The following is a 16,281-nucleotide window of genomic DNA, read 5'->3' as shown; positions in this document are numbered from 1 at the left end:
CTTAGTACTTGAAGAAGAATGTCCCATGCCTCAAATGGCTAGATATTTGGTTACTGGGTAAGGTCATTTGAAGTTTCCTTCTGAGCCTGAATTATATTAGGGATAGTAATCCCTTCTCCATTGGCGTTGCCATGAAAATGCAACAGTGCAGTGTGAGAATCTTGCTTTGTTGCTCAACACTTGATGATCATTGAGTTGATGGTATGTACCATTCATTCTACTAGACTGAGCATGAATAGTGAATGACAATATGATTATGGATCATTCCCCACTTAGTACACAGTTTGCCAGTAAACTGCAATCCATTGTCAGACACTGTCCAATCTGGATTATCAAATAAACTGAAAATAGTGTTCATCATATCAATGACAGTCGTGTTTGTTGCAAAGTATTGCAAAGCTATCAAACAATGGGAAATTTAAAGATGTAATCTTCCACATGTGTATGTCTGACACACTGAATGTAAGAGATAACACAATAGTTTGCATGGTTTTCTCAATTTATAGGAAAAACTGATCAAATTGAAAATTAAATTTTTACAGAAATCAATTTGAACATGCATATTAATTCTGTGATTCAAGTGCTAGGACACTCATAACCTTCAGCATGTCGGAGCTCTGCAATTTCCCTCAAGTTAGATTATATGTTTTGCTTTTATTCTTCCTGACAAAATGGACACTTTACTCCTCCATGCTCCTGGCTTCACCCTTTGTCCTCCCTTGGAAACTTCTTTCACTCCCCAATACACACAAACCCAATCTTTTCAACCATGACCGCCACCAGCAAAATGTGTCACTATCTTTATTTTGAAGATAGGATGTAATTGCAAAATATTTTACACTATTCATGGCATGTAAGTATGTTTCAATTACCTACTGCCATAGGAGGACTTGAGGCTTGACACACTGCAGACATACCACTGACTTAATCTGTGTGTCTGAACCTGCCATTGGAAATCATATGACCTAATTCAGTCAACCTGAGCGCTATGTTTCACAACCTCGTGGGCTCCGTGAAATCCATCCCTCCCACACCCTTCTACCAATGTGTGTGTGCCACACGCCAAACCTCCAGCCGAGGTATAGCAGAATCAGATGTAGATTGAATATTCCCTGTCATTACTCCATCATTAACTTTGAGCTACTATCGAAGAAAAAGATTCCCTGCTGTATGAGTATGAATCTTCAACAGCAATTATTTTGTAGCTTCTAAGTCTAATTGCTAATTAGGATCAGCTTAGCATTTTGTATTTGGGTCCTTGCCCACCAGGATTAAAGTAAAGTTGTGCAAACCTACTGAACGTAAACATTTAGAACTCAGACTTTATCCCACATCTCAGGAGTTCATTCAAATTCAAACACCAAGGGTGGAAAACTAATGGGTGAGTTGAAGCAACTGAAGCAACCAGTCTCTCGATGCCAATAAATATGGCACATTGAATATGATGCAGGAAATGTAGATAAGGTGATAAAAGGGGCATAACAGATGTTTGTCTTCAGTGTGCAACATGGGTGAGATACTATACAAATATTCCACATCGGTATTTACTGTGGAATAGGACATGGAACCAGGGTACTTTATGAAATGAATAGTGATGTCTTGAAAAGGGTTCATGTTACAGAAGATGAAGTGCTGGAGGTCTTAAGATGTATAAAGTTTAATAAATCCCTGGGACCTGATCAGGTATTTCCCAGAACTTTGTGGAAACCTAAGGAAGAGATTGCTGGGCCCCTTGCTGAGATACTTGTTTCATCGATATCCATGGGTGATGTGCCAGAAGACTGGAGGGTAGCTAACGTGGCGCCATTGTTTAAGAATTGCTGTAGGGAAAAGCCAGTAAACTAGAGACCAGTGAGTCTTCCGTCAGTGGTGGGTAAGTTATTGGAGGGGATTCTGAAAGACAGGATCTACATACATTGGGAAAGGCAAGGCTGATTAGAGATAGTCAACATGGCTTTGTACATGGGAAATTGTGCCTCAGTAACTTGATTGAGTTTTTTGAAGAACAACAAAGAAGGTTGATGAAGACAGAGCGGTAGATGTTGTCTACATGGACTACAGCAAAGTGTTCAGCAAGGTTCCGCATGGTAAACTGGTGAGTAAGGTTAAAAAACATGGAATTCAGGGAGAGCTAACCAACTGGATATAAAATTGGCTTGAAGGTAGGAGACAGAGGATGGTAATGGAGGGTTGCTTTTCAGACTGAAGCCCTGTGACCAGCGATGTGCCACAAAGATCAGTGCTGGATCCACTGCTTTTCTTCATTTAAGTAAATGATTTTGATGTGTATATGGAAAGTATGGTTAGTAAGTTTGCAGATGACACCAAAATAGGTGGTGTTGTGGACAGTGAAGCAGCTATCTCAGAGTACAAAGCACCATTATTCAGAAGACTCAACTGGTCGAAGAGTGGCTGGTAGAATTTAATTTAGACAAATGTGAGGTGCTGTATTTTGGAAAGGCAAATCAGGCCAGGACTTGTGCACTTAATGGTAGGGCCCTGGGGAGTGTTGCCGAACAAAGAGACTTTGGGGTGCAGGCTTGTAGTTCCTTGAAAGTAGAGTTGCAGGTAGTCAGGATGGTGAAGAAGGCATTTGGCACACTTGCCTCCATTGGTCAGAACATTGAGTACAGGAGTTGGGATGTCATGTTGCAGCTGTACAGGACATTGTTGAGACCACTTCTACAATACTGCATACAATTCTGGTCTCCCTTCTATAGGAAGGATGTGTTGTTAAACTTTAAAGGGCTCGGAAAAGATTTACAAGGATGTTGCCGGGACTGCAGGGTTTGAGCTATAGGGAGAGGCCAAATAGACTGGAGCTATTTCCTCTGGAGCATCAGACACTGAGGGGTGATCTTATTGAGGTTTATAAAATAATTAGTGGCATGGATAGGGTAAATAGACAAGGTCTTTTTCCCAGGGTAGTCTAAAACTGAAGGGTATAGGTTTGAGGTGACAGAGGAAAGATTTAAAAGGAACTAATGGGGCAACTTTTTCACACAGCGTGGTGCGTGTATGTAATGAGCTGCCAGAGGAGGTGATGGAGGCTGGTATAATTACAATATTTAAAAGGCATCTGAATGGGTACATGAATAGAAGGGGTTTAAGAGGAATATGGGCCAAATGCTGGCAAATGGGACTAGCTCAGTTTAAGATGTCTGGTTAGATTGGACGAGTTGGACCAAATGGTCTGTTTCCATGCTGTATAAACCTATACTTGATTATAAAACTCCAACACTGTTGTAAATTAATGAATGTGTTTTTGAACCAGAAGAACCAGATGTTTAAAAGACATCTGGATGGGTAGACTCTGATTCATTTTTCAGTGTTTTATGATATAAATAATGTTCTTTGTTCATTTTCTTCTCAGTCAGGACCATACTCATGACAAATTATCTTTTAGCAGATTCAATCTGCACACATCATACTACCGTCAGAAACTAAAGTGCAACTTTTTGTCTCCAACAGTGGCATCCTTTACAATAAACTAACACAGAAAAGTAGTAGTGATTGAAAAAGTTGTTCTCTAACTACTTCTGCATCTTTACCTACAGTGTTCCGTTACCTGTGGAAAAGGAATGCAATCACGAGTAATCCAGTGTATGCACAAAGTGACAGGAAGACATGGAAGTGATTGCTTCCTATCAGAAAAGCCTGCAGCCTATAGACCTTGCCATTTAAAACCATGCAATGAAAAAGTCAATGTGAACACTATCACATCACCCAGACTAGGTAAGTAGCAAAATCACAACGAACCATTTCTCTCAATCATCAGTCTACTTGATTAAACTTTCTGAGATAGAGTGAATGACTTAAATAAGCTCTTAAGGTAAGTCTTCATTTATGAGTTTGCACTGTGTAAATTGTGTGCTACATTTGCTAATCTCTACAGTTCAAAAGTAATGTGTTTCATGTAAAGCACTTTTAGCTATCTCCAAGGCAGGTAGTTAATAAATGCTGTGACAACAAGGTGCAGGGCTGGATGAACACAGCAGGCCAAGCAGCATCATAGGAGCAGAGAGGCTGACGTTTCGGGTCGAGACCCTTCTTCAGAAATGGGGGAGGGGAAGGGGATTCTGAAATAAATAGGGAGAGAGGGGGAGGCAGATGGAAGATGGATAGAGGAGAAGATAGGTGGAGAGGAGACGGACAGGTTAAAGAGGCGGGGTTGGAGCCAGTGAAGGTGAATGTAGGTGGGGAGTTAGGGAGGGGATAGGTCGGTCCAGGGAGGACAGACAGGTCAAGGAGGCGGGATGAGGTTAATCGGTAGGAGATGGGGGTCGGCTTGAGGTGGGATAAATGGTTAAGGAGGCGGGGACGAGCTGGGCTGGTTTTGGGATGTGGTTGGGGGAGGGGAGATTTTGAAGCTTGTGAAGTTCACATTGATACCCTTGGGCTGCAGGGTTCCCAAGCGAAATATGAGATGCTGTTCCTTGAAAAACAAGGACATCTGGGATGTCCGGGAGTGGAATGCCTCATCTCGGGAGCAGATGTGGCGGAGGCGAAGGAATTGGGAATAGGGAATGGCCTTTTTGCAGGAAGGTGGGTGAGAGGAGGTGTATTAATATAAATGCTAGTCTTTCTTTCTTCCATGCGATAGAAGTCATTTTAAAAGAAAGAATACACTTACATTTTTTGTGAGGGTTTCCAGCCTCACAAAGTCCCAGAAAATGATGCATATGATTGGAAAAGGTAGACTTACTCTGAATTAGTTCCAGTGGCATGTTGAAAATATTGTGCTTCTTTTCTTTACAGCCAACTTTTAAAGTGTAATCATTGTTGCAATGTAGACAAATTCCTGACTCCCCAAAGTCTGTCCACCATCTACAAAGCACAAGTCAAGGGTATGATGGAATATTCCCCACTTGCCTGGATGAGTGTAGCTCCAACAACACTCAAGAAGCTCATCACCATCCAGGATACAGCCTGCTGGATTGGTTCCCTATCCACCAACTTCTGCATTCGTTCCCTTCACCACAGATCTGCAATAGCAGCAGCGTGCAGCATCTACAAGTATGTTGCAGAAATGCACCATTCCACAGCACTTTCAGAGCCCATTACCTCTATCACCTTGAAATAAAAAGGCAGCAGGTGTACAGGAACACCATCACCTGCAGTTCCCCTCCAAGTTGCAGACCATTCTGGCTTGGAACTTTACCAGTATTCCTTTAATGTTGCAGTGTCAAAATTCAGAACTCCCTTTGAGCTCCCTTCTGTCAGCATTGGAGCTGTCCCTTTCAGAATTGTTGCAGTTCAAGACGGCAACTCACCCCACTACCTTCTCAAAGGCAATTAGAAATGTGCAATAAATGCTACATTCACATCTTGTGGATGAATAAAAAGAAACAAAATTTTGACACCACCTAAATTCTGCTAAGTTCAATCCACTGGAAAGCCAAAAAGTCAACCTCACTGGACAACAAAGACAGCTCTCATGTTTTTTCTAGTTTCTTAAACGTACATGGTGCTTTTTATTCTTTATAACATCTATAGATGATTTGATAAAATTTATTGGTAATGTCAGATGGAGCAGTGTGTTAGGATATGGCACAGTTAAATGTATAATTTATTGATATGGGTTCTGACACAGTAAATAAAAATTGAGTAGGCTCATGAGGAAAAGTTTTATAAAATTTGTGTCCCAATTGTCTGTGTTAGCAGGATTACAAAGAGATGGTGGCAATTTCATCAGTAATGCAGTGATGCAAGCGAATCATCTGGGGAGATAGATTCGATTCTGGTAGCCCTGCTATAGGAAGGATGTTATTAAACAGGAAAGGTTGTAAAAAAGACTTACAAGGATGTTACCAAGAATGGAGGGTTTGAGCTGTGGGAAGAGGTTGAATAGGCTGGGACTTATTTCCCTGGAGCATGGGAGGCTGACGGATCACTTTATAGAGGTTTATAAAATCACGAGGGGCATAGAAAAGGTGAATAGCCAAAGTCTTTTACCCAGGGTAGGGGGGAAGGGTGCAATACCAGAGGGCATATTTTAAGGTGAGAGGGAAAGATTTAAGAAGGATCTGAGAGGCAATTTTTACACACAGAGGGTGGTGCATACTTGGAACAAGCTGCCAGAGGAAGTGGTAGAGATGAGTACAATTACAAATTTAAAAGACATTTGGACAGATTCACATGACTACAATAAATCAAATTTAGAGGGATATGGGCCAAATGCAGGCAAATGGGACCAGTTCAGTTTAGGAAACCTGGTTGGCATGGATGAGTTGGACCAAAGCGGTTATTTCCATGCTGCATAACTGTATGATTCTATGACTAATCACAATAAAAGCAAAATTCTTCAGATACTGTAAATCTGAACCAAAAACAGAAAATTCTGGAGAAACTCAGTGGATCTGACAGCATCTGCAGAGAAAAGGAGTTATGCTTTCAAATCTAATATGATTGTTCTTTTATGTTCTGAAGAAGAGTCGTATAGGATTCAAAACATTAACTCTGTTTCTGTCTCAACAGATAGTACCCAGAATTGTAAATCATGCCATCTGGTAGAATTTAAATTCAATTAATAAAAAAAATCTGGAATTAAAAGTCAGTCTCTGTCATGGTGACAATGAAACTATTGTCGATTGTCATAAAAACCTGATTAGTTCACTAATACCCTTTGAGGAAGGAAATCAAACCTTCAGTTCTGATGAAGGGTCACTGGACTTGAAATATTAACTCTGTTTCTCTCCAGATGCTGCCCAACTTACTGTGTTTTTACAATGGTTTTGATTTTTGTTTCAGATTTCCTCCACCCTCAGTTCTTTTGTTTATATTCCACATTCCTATCTGACCTGACCCACATGTTGATTCTTAACTGCCCTCTGAAATGGCCTGACCACTCAGTTCAAGGACAATTATGGATGGGCAATAACTGCTGGTCTTGCCAGTGACATCCACACCCTCTGAAAGAATAAGCAAAAGATCCTATTTGTGCATTTGGAAAATTGGAATCCAAACTTCGTTCAGTTACTGAATTTGCTCAACGTTGAATAAAGCATCAGTTTACAAATGTAGGTAAAGGACTGTTGGCTTAGATTTGGGAAGTAATTAACCAACTTTTAAACAAGCCTTTATTTCCTGTCCAAGTCTGCATGGTTTTTGACCAGTTTTCTTTCCTGCTCAGGAAAATAGTCTCACTTATTTCCAGCAAATGTCCTTGAGTGGCAATTGAGATCAGGAAACCTATCTGATATGTGTACTGCCCATTCCAGAACCATGTTCAGCTTGCACTGTGGTCAGTCTGCTGGTATATTGTATAACATTTCATCAACTACTGATTTCTTTCCCATAAACCTTTTCTGAATGGACTTGCTGCAAGAGTATTCTTCACTACTATTTTTCACTTCTCATATGTCTCAAACCTCATTTGCAAATTCTCACATCAGTGGAACATAGAAACATAGGAATTAGGAGCAGAAGTAGATAATTCAGCTCTTCGAGCCCGGTCCACCATTTAACATGATCATGGCTGATCTTATCCTGGTCTCAACTCCACTCTCTCGCCTGCTCCCCATAGCCCTTTATCCTGCTTTTCATCGGAAACATAACTATTTCTTTCCTGAATCTGTTGATTGAGTCTGCCTCCAGTGCACTCTGGGGCAGTGAGTTCCACAGATTCACAACTCACTGAGAGAAGTAGTTCTTTTCATCTCAGTTTTGAACCTACCTCCTCCCACTCTATATCTATGACCTCTTGTTCGATGCTGCCCGCAAGGGGGAAGCATCTGTTCAACATCCACCTTATCAAATCCCCTTTAGCATTCAGTGCAGTTCCATTGGGCCGAAGGCCTCTTTCCTTACAGTATGATTCTATGATGCCTCCGTTGTATGTTAGAAATTTCTTGGTTTTCCAAAGCCTGTGCCAATCCACTTTTCTATGACCTTATCCATTATTATCTGTTTGTCCTTGTTAATTACTGTAAATAAACTGAACCGAATGAGCACATTTAAAAAATGTAACAGATAATTATTTTGATTCTTGTCCTTACTTTCAGGTCCATAACCACCAAGCTAATGGAATGCTTTCAAATGGGCATGGTGGTGTCTTCTCATATTTGAGACATATACCAAATAAAGATGTGATTTGTTCGACAGGGCATTCATATTCCTTATCCACAACTCAGACATCCTTCAGCAGAATCCTTAAGTTTTGTGATAATGGGTGGGTTATTTATAGGCAACTGACAAATCATTCGTTTCTTGTGAGCCAGACTCTTAGCTCTAGAGGTCAATAATAATTCTTGAACTTCTCACAGAGGAACACTTTGATTCTTCAATGAAATATCACACTTTCCTGACCCAGTGAGTTGTAAATTTATGATGTTACTGAAAACAAATGCATTGTCTTTCCCACTATTGATTTCCACTATGTTCATAACAACAGAGGCTCTTCATCACAGTGAAAATTCAATCCAAACACTTTATATGCTTACAAGTAGAAATGGATGTTAATGATTCTGATATTGAGTCAGTTGTGCTGACATGTAACTGAACTATAATCTTCAGTCCCAGTCTATATTTCTGGCCTCTCACAACCCAAATAGCCATCCAGCTTGAAGAAGATATAATGAATAACCAGTGCAGAGGATGTGGATATGAAGCATGCTGGATCAGCCATGATCCTATTGCATCGCAGTGGAGGCTCAAGGAGCTGAACAGCCTGCTCCTGTTCCTATTTCTTATAGTCTTATGTCAATGTCAGGGAAAGCAATGTCCTAGTAGTATTATCACTGGACTGTTAATCTAGAGACCCAGGTAATGTTCTAGGGACCCTGGTTTGAATCCCACTATGGCAGATGGTAGAATTTGAATTCAGTAAAAAGCTGGAATTAAGAGTCTGGTGATGACCATGAATCCATTGTCGATTGTCAGGAAAAACTAACCTGGTTCATTAATATCCTTTAGGGAAGGAAACTGCCATCCTTACCTGGTCTGGCCTACATGTGACTCCAGACCCACAGCAATGTAGTTGACACTTAACTACCCTCTGGGTAATTAGGGAGCTGACTTACCCAGTGACACCCATATACCCCATGAATGAATTAAAACAAAACTGTGTGATGGAAGGATTAATAGTGTGGAGACACCTGCTGTTGGTTGGGGTGACACGGTTGATTCAAGATAATGTTCTCATGACTTCATACCCTCAGCTATAATGCTATGATGGGGATCTATGGTAGATGTGTGAGCGGCTGTGGGATTTATAGCCACCACCTCCAAAGATACAGTGTGGTAACCCTCAAAATACCCTCTAATTTGTCGTGGGAATGCAATTTGCTTAAGTATGCGTCCTCTTTAATTTTTTTTGGTACAGCTGTATATGATGGTAACATGGACGACATGTGTGTGGGAATGCTTCGATTACTGCACAGTTTAGAGGGAACATTTCAGGGGTCACAATCATTCTCCACAGCTTTTTTTGGTGCATATTGAAAAGTGCTGAGATCTGTCCAGTAAATCCCAGCTTCAGCAATCCGTGGCTTTCAGTCTGTTGTGCTCATGTGGCTCAGCTTGTACGCGATCAACTGTGGGGCTCCTCACGAGACATCTTTGGAGGGTAGCTAACTCTGTTTGAAGACACAAAGATCTGAGGACACATGGCTGTGAGACAGTGAAGGCAACATGGCAGCTTCCATGCCATCTGGCACAGAAATTTATGAGTACCTTCCAGAATATGAGTTGATCATTATTCGAGTGGACTCTTTTCAATTGTCAGAAACTGCAGGTCAATCTAATGATGGTTAAATATGTGTAATCCATGATGCCGTACATCTGTAGGAGTCCAATCACTGTCGCAATTTTGAGGGCCAGCTCATTCTAATTGGACCTATCATTAGCAAAGTGCACACACATGATGGTCCTGGTAAACATGATATCTGCCAGACAAGGGATACATCTTGTGCAAGAGATTGTGAAATTCTACAGATGTCACCAGCAGATCCCTGGAAACAGTTGGAGTGAGAGGACATCTGGGATGATGATCACAGCAAGACCTGGCACCAGGCCCATTTTGAAGGAGGTCCTAGCTCCAGGAAGCTACCAAAAGTCAGGGACCTCCTGCCTCCAGACACATACCGAAAAGCTGGTTCTCTGTCTGCATGCCCTGTGTTTGGGTATCCCCTCCCTCCTGCGGTTCAACAAGAAACTGGGGAGAAGGTTATTGCTCCCAGCTGGTGTTTGTGTTTCTTGAGTAACTCGTCAGAGGGTTACTCCCATACTGTAGTGAATGCCAACAAATGATCTCCACAGTGTTGGAAATCACTTCCAAAGGAGTGAAAGTACACATTCAGAACAATCCTGTAAAGAAAAGCCTTTCATTTAAACAAACTTATACCTCAATACTTGAAGACTTTCCCAGCTAGAGTTCTGCCTGGTTCACCAGCTACCTCTTCGCCAAGTGTCAAATTTCCACTCTGGGCCTCAGCCGCTGCCCACACTCCCAAGAACAGAGAGAGCCTCTATAGTGTACAACATACCCATTTCACTGATATACACACACAAGTGAAAACCTGTTTTCTTAAAACCATTATTAAAATTTTACATTCAGCAATTTCTTATCATAATGTGTAGGATTATTAGGAGGGGCCTGTGACTATTAAGTCATTTGAAAAGAGGTCCGTCAATTAAAATATTTTGAGAATCAATGCTAAAAAATTGATTGTATTTTAAGAAGTTCTGTGGAAGAATGCTCAAACGTATGGTTTGATTTTATCTTCATTTAAGCAGCAGTTAATAGCACAATTTCCCCAAAGCTGCTCCTGCTCTGCCTACTTACATTTGGCATCTGATAATGATCGACAGCAACTAAAGGAAATTCCTGGCCTCAATCAAGCAATTGATTGCTTATTAAACTCCAGAACGGGACCCACATTAACTGGCCTAGCTCCCAGTAAGTCTATTGGTTGCATACTGAGCCTAATTCCTGGAGTAGCATTAAGATGTCCTCATGGCAAACTCCCAAAGTAGCGCATTGACAGACAGGCATAGGGCTCACAATATCCTGAATTATTTTCTGGGTTTTGACCCCCGGTATTCGGCAGCTGTGCCACCGGATATAACCTGGCAGAGCATGTGCTGTGTGCACTGCACACACTTCCCTGCTAATATGGTAATCCTCATTTTACAGACTAAAAACACCCTGATTTTAAGGCACATGTTACAGCCCCATCTGATGGTAGGCCCCTTTCAAGGCATTATTGGCCAAATTGGGAGCAAGATGTGAGTTTTTTTCTGAATGATTTCCACGATGCTACAACCTTCTTTTAACTCAGTGGAGCCAGCAAATAATTAACCCAACACCTCCTTCATTACTTGTCTTTAAATATATCGATCCTGTAAATTTGCAGCCAGACTTCATGTAGCTGTCATGCATTATGCAAATCAATACCTATGAATCGCATCAGACCAGGTAGAACCATAACATCAGCTAACAGAAAACATTCCTCATGGAGCACAGTTTGCCAAAAGGCATATTTTGTTGCGCTTTGCAATGGAATGTTTCAACAACCTAATAATTGCTTTCATAAGTTGGATTATTTAAGCAGTATCGCATTTTTTCGATGTATGTTTTTTGTTAACTCCAGTTTTAAATTATTTGGGTACCAAGTTGACACAATAAATCAATATATTTAAGAAATTTGTACATGTATCAGGCTGTATGGTAAATAAAATATTCAGTAATGTTAACGATTAGTCTCAGGTGACACCAGTATGTCAAACTTACTGAATTTTATGCAAACTGTATTTTTTCCTGTCTTATCTTTAACATAGACACTGGAGTAGGCTATTCAGCCTTTTCAACATGTTCAGCCATTGAATTAGATCATTGTTATTCCGAATCTTAACTCCATCTACCAGCTTTGCTTCCACAATCCTTATTACCCTTACCTTCATGTAACAAAAATCTATTAATCAGAGTTTTGAAATTTTTAATTGACCTAGCCTCAGCAATTTCATGGAGTGGCGAGATTTCCATTATAGTTTTTGACTTTCTGACGTTAACCCTGAATGGTTGAGCTATCAATTTTAAGGTTATATCCCCAACAGAAGAAATAGTTTTCCTGTATGTACCATATCAATTTAAACACGTCAAATACACCACACCTTAACCTTCAATTTTCTAGAATATACATGCCTAGTTTATGTAACATCAACTACTATAACACATTCAACCCCAGTATTGTTCTGGTGAATATGTGCTGCACCCATTTCCAAGTTTATTATATCCTTCTAGAGTTGTGATTCTAGAACAATGTTTTAAATTTCTTCATATGATATCGGCAGCACTGGCTAGACCTGCATCCATTTTGTTGGAATAACAGCAAAACGAACTATTATTTAAATGGTGCAAAATTATGGTATGCTGCTGTGCAGAGGGACCTGGGTGTCCTTGTGCATGAATCACAAAATGTTGGTCTGCAGATGCAGCAGGTAATTAAGAAGACAAATGGAATATACTGTCCTTCATTGCTAGAGGGACTGAGTTTAAAAGCAGGGAGGTTATGCTGCAGCTGTATAAGGTGCTGGTGAGGCCACACCTGGAGTACAGTGTATTGTTTTGGTCTCTTTACTTGAGAAAGGATGTACTGGAGGGGGTGCAGAGGGGGTTCACTAGGTTGATTCTGGATTTGAGAGGGTTGGTTTATGAGGAGACATTGAATAGACTGGGACTATGCTCATTGGAATTTAGAAGAATGAGGGGATATCTTATAGAAACACATCAAATTATGAAGAGAATAGATAAGATAGAAGCAGGGAGGTAATTTCCAATGGGGGCTGAAACTATAACTAGGGGGCACAACCTCAGAACGAGGGGGAGCAGACTTACGACTGAGTTGAGGAGGAACTTCTTCACCCAAAGGGTTTTAAATCTGTTGAATTCTCTGCCCAGTGAAGTAGTTGGAGCCATCTTATTGAGTGTTTTTAAGGCAAAGATAGATAAATTTTTGAACAGTAAGGGAATTAAAGGATATGATGAGCAGGTGGCAAAGTGGAGTTGAGTCCATGAAAAGATCAGCCACGATCTTATTGAATGGTGGAGCAGGCTTGACAAGTCAGATAGCCTATTCCTTCTCCTACTTCTTATGGTCTTATTTATTGCCCATTCTTAATAGCTCTGGGGAGGTGATGGCCTAGTGGTATTATCACTGGACTGTTAATCCAGAGGCCCAGGTAATGTTCTGGGGACTTGGGTTTCAATCTCGCCACGGCAGATGGGGTGGAATTTGAATGCAATAAATATCAGGAATTAGGAGTCTAATGATAACCATGAATCTGTTGCCCGTTACCGGAAAAACCCATGTGGCTTACTCAAATCCTTTAGGGAAGGAAACTGCCATCCCTACCTGGTATGGCCTACATGTGACTCCAGATCCACAACAATGAGGTTGACTCTGGAGAAACAATGGCCCAGTGGTATTATCACTGGACTGTTAATCCAGAGACCCAGGTAAGGTTCTGGGGACTTGGGTTTGAATCCCACAGTGTGAAGGAACAGAGGGATCTTGGTGTCCACTTCCATAGATCCCTCAAAGTTGCTACCCAAGTTGATAGGGTTGTTAAGAAGGTGTATTGTGTGCTGGCTTTCATTGGCAGGGAAATTGAGTTTAAGAGCTGTGAGGTTATGCTGCAGCTCTATAAAACCCTTGCTAGACCACATTTGGAATATTGTGTTCAGTTCTGGTCACCTCATTATAGGAAGGATGTGGAAGCTTTAGAGAGGGTACAGAGGAGATTTACCAAGATGCGCCTGGACTGGAGGTCTTATGAGGAAAGATTGAGGGAGTTAGGGCTTTTTTCATTGGAGCAAAGAAGGATGAGAGGTATCTTGATAGAGGTGTACAAGATGATGAGAGGCAGAGATAGCGTGGATAGTCAGAGACTTTTTCCCAGGGCAGAAATGACTATTATGAGAGGGCATAATTTTAAGTTGATTGGAGGAAGGTATAGGGGAGATGTCAGAGGTACGTTCTTCACTCAGAGAGTGGTGGGCGTGTGGAATGCGCTGCCAGCAGTGGTAGTGGACTCAGATACTTTAGAGACTTTTAAGCGACTCTTGGATAGGCACATGGAGGATAGTAAAATGCAGGGTATGCAGGGTAGTTTGATCTTAGTAAGACAATAGGTCAACACAAATCGTGGGACGAAGGGCCTGTACTGTGCTGTACTGTTCTATGTTCTATAACTGCCCTCTGGGCAATTAGGAATGGGCAATGAATGCTGCCTGGCCAGTGAAGCCTTCATCCCGTGAATAAATAAAGAGAAAAGAAAAGAATCCAATATTCCAATTAGGCCCTAACCCGAGCTGTATCCAGTTATGACATAACTCCCGGACTGAAAACACTCAATCTAAAACATTAACTGTGATTTTTCTCCAAAGATGCTGCCTGACCTGCTGAGCTTTTGCAGCAATTTCTGTTGTTTGTTTCCAGCCTCAGACCAAAGGCCAATAATTAATTAGACATTTAATTTATTTTGTACCTGCCCTTTAGCTTCTCATGATATGTGAATGTACAACCCAAGCCTATCTGCTCACCCAAAGTTCCTCACCATTTACAGATACTCACCATTTATCAAATATTCTGAAGTAATTGACCTCATGTCTCCACTTAGTCAATATCATTTGATACAGTTTTTTCCACTTATTGAATCTGTCAATGTTTCTTTGCAACTTTCTGCTCTCATCACGGATTTTAAAGGAAGCAGACAACTGTTTGCTAACTCAACAAGGATTTGTTCTCATTTTGCAAGATGTAAATAAGTTCGTTAATGACTTTACCGTTATAGCTAAGTGCAGCTTTGCAATGACCATTAATTGAAAGGTGTAGGTTCACACACTCAGGACCTTGGTTTTTGATGGTGGAGCATGTAAAGAGGGCAGCCACTCTGAACTGTCATTGATTACAGTAATAGCTTGTTCCTGAATTTAGAAAACAGCATTTGTATCAAAATTCTTGATTTTCAATTTGTGTTCTTCTCAATTTTTCCTCAAATTCTTCTGGGAAAACCCACCATCTACTTTAGACCAATATTTTCATCACCATGTTCGCTGTGAGCTAAGTGTGGGCAATGTGAACCTTAACTTGAGGGCTCTTGTGGCATAATGGTAGTGTGTTCATCCAGAGCCAAAAGACCTGCATTTAAATCCCACCTGTTCCATAGGTGTGTCATCACATGTCAGAACAGGTTGACTTTTTTTTTAAATACCTGCATCAAAATTTGAGCTTATAGCTTAACAGAATTATCAACTAATATAAACACTTCAATTCATAACATTAAAACAGGACTGAGCTGAGACAGAGTTTATTGGGGCTATATAAAGCACCCTATTCTTGTGCCTGGTTACGGTGACCAAGAGGGTATCATAATCTAATCTTCTGTTGAATCAGCAGAAGACCAGTTGAGACATATTTCAGATGCCTGCTCCAGATCACTGTCCAGTGGTTGTTACTGAAGTGCACAGGTGTAGAATGTCAACTGAGAACTGATTTTTAAAAGTTTAATCTATTGTCTAATTAACCTGTTCAGGAGCAGGTGGGACTTGTATTAGGCCTCCTGGTCCTGGAGAAGGAACACCATCTCTGCAACCACTAGTGGGCCCTCCACTGAGAAGTGATTTAGTTCATAGTCGAAGTGCCTGCTTATACTCCTTGTTAAAGTTCATGTGTCCTGGGTACTGGTAAATAATAATGGAGGACAGCTGATATCTATTAAAGGTACATCAGTGCCCACTGCAGAGAAGCAGGTATGCAGGGGTGGAAACCCAGGAATGATTATAGATTCAAAGGAAAGTTTGGAAATGTAATATTGATGTATTCAATATAACTCATTTTCCTTTTATTTTCTCTTTTGTTTCAATAGCTGCTTTGACATTTAAATGTTTGAAGGACCAGTGGCAAGTGTATTGCAAAATAATACGAGAGACGAACCTCTGTCAAGACATGAGGTGGTATCAGCGTTGCTGTGAGACCTGTAGAGACTTCTATGCACAAAAGCTACAGCATAAGAGTTGACATCACCTTTCACATCAGCACCAAACTTATTTTTATAAGTAAAATATAATTTATGAAAATACAGAACTACAACTTGTTTAGACCAAGGTACTGATGTATTAGGTATAATTTATTCATTTTAATTTATTATTTTTGTTTACCAAGATTTTTGGAGTACTGTTCAGTGATTATCGGAATCCAGATATTTTAATTTTTTGTTTGCTAAGATGGGTCCATTCATTGTAAACCGATAACTTGACAACTATCAGAATGTAGTTCATGC

The 16,281-nt window shown here is 40.7% G+C and overlaps 1 protein-coding gene across 1 annotated transcript in view; it reads left to right on the top strand.

Moving 5' to 3' along the window:
* LOC109920043 (A disintegrin and metalloproteinase with thrombospondin motifs 19-like) overlaps positions 1 to 16,034 on the top strand; it is a 412,216-nt gene extending 396,182 nt beyond the window's left edge. The window contains exons 23-24 of the mRNA XM_048619810.1: positions 3,558 to 3,735; positions 15,868 to 16,034. Coding sequence (XP_048475767.1) covers positions 3,558 to 3,735; positions 15,868 to 16,019 — 330 coding nt within the window. The 3' untranslated portion in view covers positions 16,020 to 16,034. The remainder of the gene's footprint in view (positions 1 to 3,557; positions 3,736 to 15,867) is intronic.
* The last annotated feature ends 247 nt before the right edge of the window (positions 16,035 to 16,281 follow it).

The sequence above is a fragment of the Rhincodon typus genome, chromosome 3, assembly GCF_021869965.1.
Source record: "Rhincodon typus isolate 14 chromosome 3, sRhiTyp1.1, whole genome shotgun sequence".
Lineage (NCBI taxonomy): Eukaryota > Metazoa > Chordata > Chondrichthyes > Orectolobiformes > Rhincodontidae > Rhincodon > Rhincodon typus.
This window is presented reverse-complemented; position numbering and strand designations above follow the sequence as displayed.